This window comes from Erinaceus europaeus, chromosome 10, assembly GCF_950295315.1.
Source record: "Erinaceus europaeus chromosome 10, mEriEur2.1, whole genome shotgun sequence".
Lineage (NCBI taxonomy): Eukaryota > Metazoa > Chordata > Mammalia > Eulipotyphla > Erinaceidae > Erinaceus > Erinaceus europaeus.
The window spans coordinates 99,837,959-99,848,285 of record NC_080171.1 but is presented as its reverse complement, the minus strand read 5'-3'; the positions used below and the strand labels follow the sequence as shown (position 1 = coordinate 99,848,285).

General features: G+C 45.9%; 1 protein-coding gene across 2 annotated transcripts in view; it reads right to left on the bottom strand.

The window, feature by feature from the left end:
• Positions 1–3,255: 3,255 nt before the first annotated feature.
• The window catches only part of STXBP1 (syntaxin binding protein 1), a 102,324-nt gene continuing 95,252 nt past the window's right edge, over positions 3,256–10,327 (bottom strand). Inside the window, exons 19-20 of one of the 2 annotated variants that reach the window (XM_007528848.3) lie at positions 9,979–10,104; positions 5,153–5,243 (exon numbers count right to left, since the gene is read on the bottom strand). In XM_007528848.3, coding sequence (XP_007528910.2) covers positions 9,995–10,104 — 110 coding nt within the window. In that variant the 3' untranslated portion in view covers positions 5,153–5,243; positions 9,979–9,994. Of the gene's footprint in view, positions 5,244–9,978; positions 10,105–10,327 lie in introns of both variants that reach the window. The other variant, XM_016190694.2, reaches the window with a different exon arrangement.

Sequence of the window (10,327 nt, the reverse complement as noted above, 5' to 3'; positions counted from 1 at the left end):
TAAGAAATGCGTGTTGGTTGGCATTCTTCTTCCTGGCACAGAGTTCCTAAAACTTCTTACTAAGTGATAAACACTATAAAGGTGTTTTCTTTTCTCCCTCCTTCCTTTAAAAAAAATCTCAGTCCCTGTGCACTGTGATGTGTGCATTTAACAAAGTCCACTGCCACCCACCTCCTCTCTTCCTTCCTTCATTTCTTTCTTTTTCACTAGAGCATCGTTCAGCTCTGGTTTATGGTGGTGCTGGAGATTGAACCTTTGATCTCTAAGTCTCAGATGTAAGTCTTGCTTTGTAAACCACTGTGCTATCCCCCCAGTTTATGGTCTCTTGATATTCATAACTGACTCCTTCAACCACACGTGAGTTTATGTGAATTAGGTGACTTTTCAAAAATACCTAAGGATGAGGGTTACTTGAACATTGAATCAATTAATAATTGCCAATGATCTAATAAATGCCTATAGACAGCCCCCATAAAAAGCTAAAAAGATGAGATTCAGAGAGCTTCTAAGTCGGTGAACCAGAACACATCTACATACAACAGTACTGGACCCAAAGTCGAAGGAACAGAGACTCCTTTGTTCAGGTCCTGGCCCTCTGTATCTCATCTGGCTGTTTAATAACTTTTGTAATTAACCACTTATCTCGAGTAAGCTGGGGTTTGAGAACCTCTGATTTACAGCCACCTGATCTGATAAAGTCACTGATTGATAGTCCTTGATTTACAGCACAGGGAACACCCTGGACTTATGATTGGCACCTGATGTGGAGGACAGTCTTGTGGGATTGAGCCCTTCCCCTGTGTGCATGGTTATTTTCCCCCAACCTGAGCTGGGATCTTCGTCATCCCTATCGACACTGGGTGCTTCCTGGACTCCCTGATGGCAGCTCAGGACAGGAGGTGACTGAGTCCTTCATAAGGTCATGTGGGATGAGGCCGAACACTGACTAAACAGAGGCCTGTGGAGGTCTGTCCTCTCAGTCACTCAGTGAGGGGCTGCAGCTTATGGACCCCTCTTGGTTGAGGATTGCTGTGTCTGATTCAGGGTCACCTGCTTTGGTCTGGTTGAAAGCCCCTCCTCTCCAAGAATATTTAACACCATTAAAGATTTTGAGAACCCACAGGCTCACACAGAAGAACCAGGATTTCTGCCTGAGCATAAAAAGCTGGTGCAGGGGGAGTCGGGTGGTAGCACAGCGGGTTAAGCGCACATGGCGCAAAGCGCAAGGACCAGCTTAAGGATCCCAGTTTGAGCCCCCAGCTCCCCACCTGCGGGGGGGGGGGGGGGGGGGGGTCGCTTCACAGGCAGTGAAACAGGTCTGCAGGTGTCTCTCTTTCTCTCTCCCTCCTCTCTCCATTTCTCTCTGTCCTATCCAACAATGACGACATCAATAACAACAACTACAACAAAAATACAAAAATAAGGGTAACGAAAGAGAAAAAAAATAAAAAGCTGGTGCTGGGTGACGAAGGCAGTGGAATGTGAGAGAGAGGTGCCAGAGACCCTGGGTCAGAGCCTGTCAGAAACAATCAGGCAGACCAGAAGCCACCTCTTAGGGCCTGGCAGGTAAAAATGGCATTGGGAAGAAGGAACACAGATTAAATTTGATCTGCTTTACTGGGAACTCAGTTTAAAACAGTGTAGACTTTAAACACTCAGATCTTGGATCTCCCTCCAAGGTATTTTGTTTACTGGCTTTTGTTTTTCCTGATAAAAATAAAAAGTTACTGGTGTTCCTGGGTTGGAGTGAGTTTTATGGGCTTCTGCATCTCCGAGCCTGAGCTTCTTTATCTGTGAACTGCAGTGACCCACCCAACAGACGGGCTTATGCGAGGCCTGCTGGGGAGCAGGGACTCCTTTAATGGTTGCTGTCACTGTTTCCTCCCAGCAGGCAATTCTCACTGTGACTGCTGGGTTGTGGGGAGCATTTTCTACTAATTGCCTCGGGTTGATAGACAGTGATACTGCGGTGGTGGAGAGCAGGATTTGAATGAGATAGTGAGTGGGGATAAAGTCAAAGCAGGGAGTCGGGCGGTGGCTCAGTGGGTTAAGGCGCAAGTGGCGCAAACCGCAAGGACCAGCAGAAGGATCCCCGTTCAAGCCCCTGGCTCCCCACCTGCAGGGGAGTCGCTTCACAGGCAGTGAAGCAGGTCTGCAGGTGTCTATCTTTCTCTTCCCCTTTCTGTCTTTCCCTCCTCTCTCCATTTCTCTCTATTCTATCCAACAACGACATCAGTAACAACAACAATAAGAACTTCAACAATAAAAATAAAACAAGAGCAACAAAAGTGAATAAAAATAAATAAAAAAGTCAAAACAGAGACTGATACAAAGAACCCCAGCCCTCTGTGTGCAGCACCCTAGCAGGCTTCCAGGCCAATCCCAACCTTAACTTAAGGGTATATCCCAAGAGGCACCAAACTCAATGCAGTTTCCCCAGATCACCTGTAGGCTTCAAGACCTGCAGGACCTGCATCAGCTTCTGACTTGGAAAGTTCATTACCGGTGGGGTAGATAGCATAATGGTTATGCAAAGAGACTCTTAGACCTGAGCTTCCGAAGTCCAAGGTTCAATCCCCCCCACACCACCAGAGCTGAGCAGTGCTCTAGTTAAAAATAAATAAATAAAAGTTCATTACCATGTAGGCTGGATGGTATGGCAACAGAAAAGGAGAAAGAAAGCAGTGATTCTGATAAAGTGATCTTATCACACGCCCTCAATGCACAATTACCACAGGGAGCATCTGCAAAGACAGGCCTATGTATAGTCTCTCTTTCTGAATATTTAACTTTCAGACTTAAAGGTTTACTTTTACTTTTAAAGTAAACCTTTTTAAAGGTTTACTTCATAAGCGAGAGAGAGAGAGAGAAAAGAGAAGAAAAGAGAAGAGAAGAGGAGAGATAAGAAGAGAAAAGAGAGACCAAAGCATGATCCAAGGATCAAACTCTGGACCTCATGCTTGCAAACTCACAGCTTTACCACTGGGCCACCTCCCAGGCCACAGCCCTGCAATTTTCGAGAGTAATTCTAGATAAGAAGAAACAGTATGGCAGAAGTACTGTGTCCATCCACAGCACCCTGCTGTGGGCCCCAGAGAGCTTCATGGATTATGATCTGAAGTGAGACAGACATCAATTTCAGTGCAAACAACAATGACCTGGGTGTACAAGACGCCAAGCCTCAGTCATTGCACATGACTTTCTCTTTCCACTTCCCAAAGTAAAACCAGCCCAGGAGTCACCCTGGACATGGAGTGGGCACTGATTTATTTATTTATTAGACTCAAGTGCTTTAGTACAGAACGGTACAGAGATGATACATGTTTGTGCTTCAATACTTTCAAACACTGAGATTCTCATAATTTCAAGGTAAACAAGTTTCAAGACAGACTAGCTTTTTTTTTTTTAAATATCCTTTTCATAAATTATTTTTATATAAATAACAGAAAGGAAAACCAACGTATCTGACAAGGAAGGTCCTGAAGCATGAGCATAGTTTGGTCAAGGGGAAGGGACAAAACAAGCAATAACAGCAAGAAGCAAATTAACGCAAGTACCTACATTTCTGTCCTAAGGAAATAAGATATCTTAAGGGGAGGAAGGGAGACAGAGAAGAGACCTGAAACTAATCTGAGTGCAGAGGGAAGAGTCAGAGCTGTGAGGAGAGAAACCACAATGCGTCTGAAGGATTCTGAAAGGAAAGCAGGGCAAACTGAACTAGCATACACCACATTTGCAAGACATCACAGGACAGGAATATTCACAAGTCTGCGGGGGCTCAAAGGCGGCAGGGGACTGGGCAGGGACATTTTTGTGACTTCCACTGTCTTTATATTTCACAACAGCAGCGGTGCAAAGGACCGCTCAACTCTGGAGAACAGAGAACTGCTGAGTCTTGAGGATGATGAGGCACCCTTCCTGCAATAGCTTCTGTAAGTTTTGCTTTGGAGCTAAGTTTTATACAGCTAAGTTTTTATACAGAGATTAAAATGATAGTTTTCTCTTAACAAGCATGATGACACATGACCCCACACAACACAAAATTAAATATCATGAAGTATCTTAAACTGAGGATGCTCTGAAGGGGTATGGTTCTGTGGGAGCCCCTAATGCTGTTCTCCCACTGTTTTGAAGTCAGAGGGGCCTGAAGCCTCTCTAAGGAAAGAGCCTTCTGACCAGAAGCCTCCAGAATCCCTTCTGTCCTAGTCCACTCCTGCCTACTGAGCTCTATGCAGGCTGGTCCCACAAAGAAAAAGGAGCCCTATTGGGGGCCAGGTCAGTCATCTAGCTGCTTCTCCAAAAGAGATGACAGTTTAGTGTGGAAGGAGTCTACTCTTCACTTATCTGGACTTGGTGACTACAGAACCTCCCTCGGCCACAGAAGGTGGATATGGGGCTGGCAGGAGACAGGCTGTGGAAGGAGAGGATGCCAGCCCCCACCCCCATCCTTGTCACCAGAGGCCCAAATTACTGCAGAAAGCCAAGAGGTGGGTTCCAGTTCAAGTCTCAGGAGATGTCACCTGATTGTCACTTTCTAGCTTATCTGGATAAGACGTGGGGACTGGTGTGTGTGTGTGTGTGTGTGTGTGTGTGTGTGTATGAAGGGGGTGGGTTTTTGGGGGGCAGGGAGGAAGGTGTCAGGTGTTGATGCTAACATAGAATCCTCAGTCTGAAATACTCCAAGAATACACATCTCTGATTCCCAACAAGAATCAAAACGACCCCAAACAGATTATTAAACACACCCAAACAGCTACCTTCCCATATTCAAGCAATTAGCACATATCGCACTGGGTTATGTACAAGGTCACAGGGTCTTAACTAACAGGGAGAAGATGTCCATTCATTCTAAATAGTTCCCAACTTCTCCAGCAGCATGTCACTTACATGTGAGCTTCTCCTCTTAGGATACATATAGAAGTTTTTGTTTTTTTTTTTTTAAAAAAAAACAAATCAAAACAAAACAAAGCAAAACACAATGCATTATTTTCTTTTGTTTCAAACGAGAAGAGGGCATCATAAACACGAGAACGCAGCGGCAACAGTGCCGGCCAGAGCGTGCAGAGCTGAAGGAGGGGGGTAATGGGTCAGCAAAGTAACAAGGCCATGGAGCACTGTGGGGAAAAGATTCAGGTTGTGGAGAGATGGATTATTATTTTTTTAACTGCTTATCTCTTCATCTGTTTTATTCAATTTCTTCAGCGTGTCCAGCAGTTTCTGTGGGGTGAGAATGTGCGTGGATCCTGGGGGGAAGGCAGAAAAGACAGTGAGCTTGTTGGCTCTAGTTTCAAACTTGCTCCTTTCCCAGATCTGTCCTCCCGCCCCCCCCCCGCCCCGGTTCTTGGTCTAGTGGAAGCACGGAAGGGATTGAGGATTGGGGTTTGGGACCACGGCACAGTGTGCCTGGGAGACATTTAGGGGCTGTGGATAAACAGACACATCCTCTGACTCAGGCAGGGTCCCAGGTGACACCAAGGAATAAGCTTGCCTCTCCATCAGGGCTCAGCGCCATCTGCCATGGACAAGGCAACTGCATCTCTGATTCTCTTTTAAACTCAAGGTGAAGCCAGGGAGAGAAATTCCAAGCACTCTGGCCAGGAGAAAAGGTTGGGAATGGGGCTGGGGCTTGCAGGGGGACTGTGTGTGGAATAGTGTCTAACAGGGAAACAGGTGATGGGCAGAGCACCCTGGGGGAGGCCACGGACCTCTGGGAGCCAGCTGATCGGTGCTGCTGTGGAGGGGGGGACCTCAGGTGTGAAAGGGAAAGGGCTGGGGTACCTGAGGTCTTACCTTGCAGAGACCGCACATGGTTAAGAGATTGGAAATGCTTGCAAAAATTTAAGCTAATGGAATTAGATATACTTCTACTGCAAAAATTAAAATATAAAAAAAATAAAAGGAAATGAAGCCCTTTTTCGTAAGAAGAGATAGAGATCTAATAAGTGCAGTAAAACAAGATGCATGGATTGTGTGGTTTGGACATGGACTTACTCAACAGAACAGAAGTGACTGGTGTGTGAGCATGAGGCCTGCACGCATGCAGCAGTGGGCTTCAAAGAAAGAGATCCTGGTGGGAGAGAACTGAACAAAAGAGATCCGTACTTGAAAATGTGCCTCCCTGGAGATTTGGGCAGGGGAATGGGCCTTCATGGGAGTAGGAGAGCAGAAAGCGCTGAAAGCCAGATTTCTACCCTGAGGGCAGGTGAATGACTTTGACTGGCTTGTTGGAGGCAAGACCAAATACCAGGGTCCCTATGCCTTTGACTGCTACTTGCTCAGCTGATCTATGACTGCTGGAACTGCAGGCCTTGAACCAAAGGCTTTTAGGTCAACCTTCCTGGTCAGTTCAGACCAGCAGAAATCTTGTGATGCCCTCTCAAGGGGAAGGGGCTTCTTCCAATAGCCTGTTCTTGGCAGTTCAAGTCCTAACTACCTGGTTAGGAACCATCCATGGCTACTTTCCAGAGGCTCTGAGTACTACAAGCTGACTCATTATTCTGCAGAGCCAAGACTCCTTCAGCAATGTGACAGAGTTCTGCAGTATGCTACTGAGGATTTTTATAGCACCCTTTCTGCCCAAGTACATTCAGTCTTTCTTCTGGCCCTTTAAAAGGTCAATGGCTGCCCTGCAAATTGGGAAGGTGCCAGATTGTAAGCAGGGAGCCATGGCCAGGTCAGGGTCTCAGACCTCAACAGTGTGTGTCTGCACCCTGAAAGGCAGCCTCTGCAGAAATCTGTGGGGATTAGCTTGGGGGCTTCCTGGTTGAAGGCAACCACAGCCACAGGCAGCTGTCCACTAAGTTCCTGAAAACAAGAATGTGCCATTCATTAAAGGAAAAGTCAAAAGGGGGTCCTCTGACGACATGCCACTTATCCCAAAGCACTCCTACCATTCCTTCATGCAAGTTCAGGATATGAGGGAAACCAAAAAGGAGTCCACATCTGGGATTTCCTCATAGTATCTGACCACTGGCTGTCTGACTTCCAAGTCTTTCACTGAAAGAAGAAAACTTCTGGGCCTAAGAGAATTGGAGACAGGCCAGGGAGGCCTGTAGGACTTATAGTAATAGTCACTTCGCTGGGCTCTGACTTGCCTGCCATATTTAAAGGGCCCAGACCAGCTGGTGTTAATCCAAATTACCCAAGAGCAAATTCTTAATATCCAAACAACTCCATTGTTTTAATACCACTAGCCAAGCTTATTGCACCACCATAAGCATTTTAAGTTGAGCTGGCTGAGTTTGTAATTCACATTTTGCAAGTGTTCCCATTTCAGACTTGCAGGTAGTTGACCATGTAACGCACAGCAAGTGGGTTCCACTGTTAAGATTTCCTCTCCCTCTACGTGATTGGAAGAGTAAGAAATGTGGTTGGTGATCTCCAACAAATTGTCAAAGCTTCAAGGTTCAGGCTCTACTGGGACAAATCTTTCTTTTTTGATAGAAAAATGAAAGAATTGGATAGAATTGGAAGTGTTCTGACTGGCCCATCCAGTTGTTCCTGTAATTGACTGAAACAGACCTACTGATTCAGAAAAGCCATAGGTGCAAAGGAAGGTACCTATATAAGAACAACCCAGACAAGTCTGATGATCATCCAAGTCTGGAAAACAGCGCTCCAGTCCAGCCCTCATGCTAAAGATGGAAGAACAAAGCCCCAGATGGTGGACTATGCCTTCAAATGGGATGGTAGCACAGTCAGGCCCAGAATCAAGTCTGATATCTGAATTCTGGTGGGTACTTGCTGTTTCTCACTGTTATGCTGGGAGAGTCATCCCTGTGCCAAAAGGAGGAAAGAGGGGATAAGGGGCCGGGTGGTGACACACCTGATTGAGCACAGATGTTACAATGTGTTACCTGCAGGGGGAAGCTTTGCAAGTGGTGAAGCAGTGCTGCAGGTGTTTCTCTCTCTTCTGCTCTATCTCCCCCTTCCCTCATAATTTCTAGCTGTCTCTACCCAATAACTAAATAAAGATAATTTTAAAAACATTAAAAAAAAGTGATCTGGGAGGTGGCATGTGGATGAAAGCACTGGCCTGTCAAGCATGAGGTCCTGAGTTCCCTGGAAGCACATTTAGCAGGGTCACATCTGGCGCTCTCTCTCTCTCTCGCTCCTATATTCCTCATTAATACGTAAATAAAATCTAAAAAGAAAAGAAAAGAAAGAAGGAGATAAATGATAAAGCCTTCTAAGATTTAGGGACATTTAAAAAATAATTTTTTGTTTTACTTTTCTTATGTTTGAGAGAAAAAGAGAAAAGCTGAGAAGGAAGGGGAAGATAGAGAAGAAAGCAGAGGGCAAGGGTAGATAGCATAATGGTTATGTAAAGAGATTCCCATGCCTGATGTTCCAAAGTCCCAGGTTTGATCCCCTACACTACCATAAGCTAGAGCTGAGCAGTGCTCTGGTTAAAAAAAAAAAAACTCACTGCTTGTGAAGCTTCCCTCCTGCAAGTGGGGACCAGTGGGTCCTATTGCATGGTAGTGTGTGCACTCAATCAGGTGCACCACTGGCCATCCCTCCTTTCTGAATGGAGCACATTCTCTTTCTCAAAACCAGCATGCTTCTGATGCTACCTAGCTATGAGTTTGAGAGAATGAGTAGAACTGCACAGTTTGAGTCACCAATCTGGATTACCTGATTACAGTGCTCAGAGAAGCCGGAGGGGGGGAGGGGGTTCCTGTGACTCAGTATCCCTGTATTGTGTGTACTGTGGCCTTCTCGGTGGGAATGACCTCTTACAGGCATCTGGGAACTCAGAGCAGAGCTGGGCCAAGAGTCCAGTTCTCTCTACTGCTCACAGGTTGACTCATGCTCCATGACTCATTGGGCCAGGGCTCAGCCTAGGGAGAGGAGTCAGTTGTAGGGGACCTCGTCAGTAAACTATATGACATCAGGTATTCTGGGTTTACCTGAAGCAGACATACTGATTCAGAATATCCATGGTGGCACCAGGGAATGTGTAATTAAGGACAACAAAAAGCACCCTGAATGTATAATGACGCTAAGGAATGACTAATGCATTGGTGAAGTTCCTGAGTTTGTCACTTAAACACATTTTAGGAGCTTCCCAGTTCATGTGAAGGATGGAAAGAGAGAGGAAAGAAAGGAATGAAGTCTAGATATTCTACCAGACAGACAACAGGTTCCTGGGTAACTGAGGTAAAGGCCCAACACAGACAGAACAAGGAGACAAGGACTTCTGAAATACCATAATATTAAACACAGATTTCTATTATCAGTCTCTCATATCTTACCAAGAAATTTCAGTGGAAGAGAGGGGATGTGATAACTTAACTCTTGAAAGAATCCACAGGACAATGAAAATAAAAGCAATACTGAAATAGCAAATGACTATTAAGGGCAGTCTTCCCCAAGGAACATGAGACATAAGATCTTTCTAATAATGACGGGAACTCATCAGTTACTTGGGAGCTTGTGACCCCATCATCCCGTGGAAACTGGTCCTTGGGATAACGTCTGTCCTAGTCCCACTGAGTGGAGTCTATCGAGCCTTTTTCATCACTAGGCACCTGTAGGTGTCTTAGTGGAGCTCTGCCTCTTGGACAAGACCATGTCCTGACATCCTGTCACAACCAGGACATCATGTCCAGCAGGCATGGGCACCAGCATCTTGGATATCCCTCAACATCTAGCTCCCTCTGGAGGACTGTTCACAGCAGTTATTGGTTTTGGTTGAAAACCCAGTGGGTTTCAGCTGTTTGACTGAGCAGCAGGAAACCCAAGGCATGAGTGAACTGGCAAGCCAAAGCCCAGAGGCCCTCGTGGCAGGTTTGTGAAGGCAGCATCAGACACATTTTCAATCGGTGTTACAAACTGCAAGCATTTTCTTGTTAAAAGAAAATCAAATGAATAATAAACTAAAAAGGGGAAAAAATAAAGTAAAAGGGTGACGGAATAATCAAAGAAAACCCTTCAGTGTGGAAGAGTTTCTTTTCTGTAATAAGCTGCTTTTACTTTGTTTCTTTGGCTCTCACTCCATTGTTGGAGCCTGATCCTCAAAAGATACCCTAGAGGACTCCCTGAAGTCGGGGTGTCTCAGGTCCATGAGAAATTTGGTGGGAGTAAGAATATGAGTAGAACCTGCGGGAGAACAGAGGCCAGCTGACTGCTTGAACAAAGGTACGTTACAGGAACATGCCAACTTAGGCCTACACTTTACGCAGCCAATGAAGTATGAGAAAGCAAGGTGTGCACATGCGCAAATGCACACACAGACGGCGGGCATGCAGGGAGCGGGTGAACCCACACAGAGGACATTGGCTGTCTGCACCAGGCCTCCCTCTCCATGGATCTGCAGGGACAA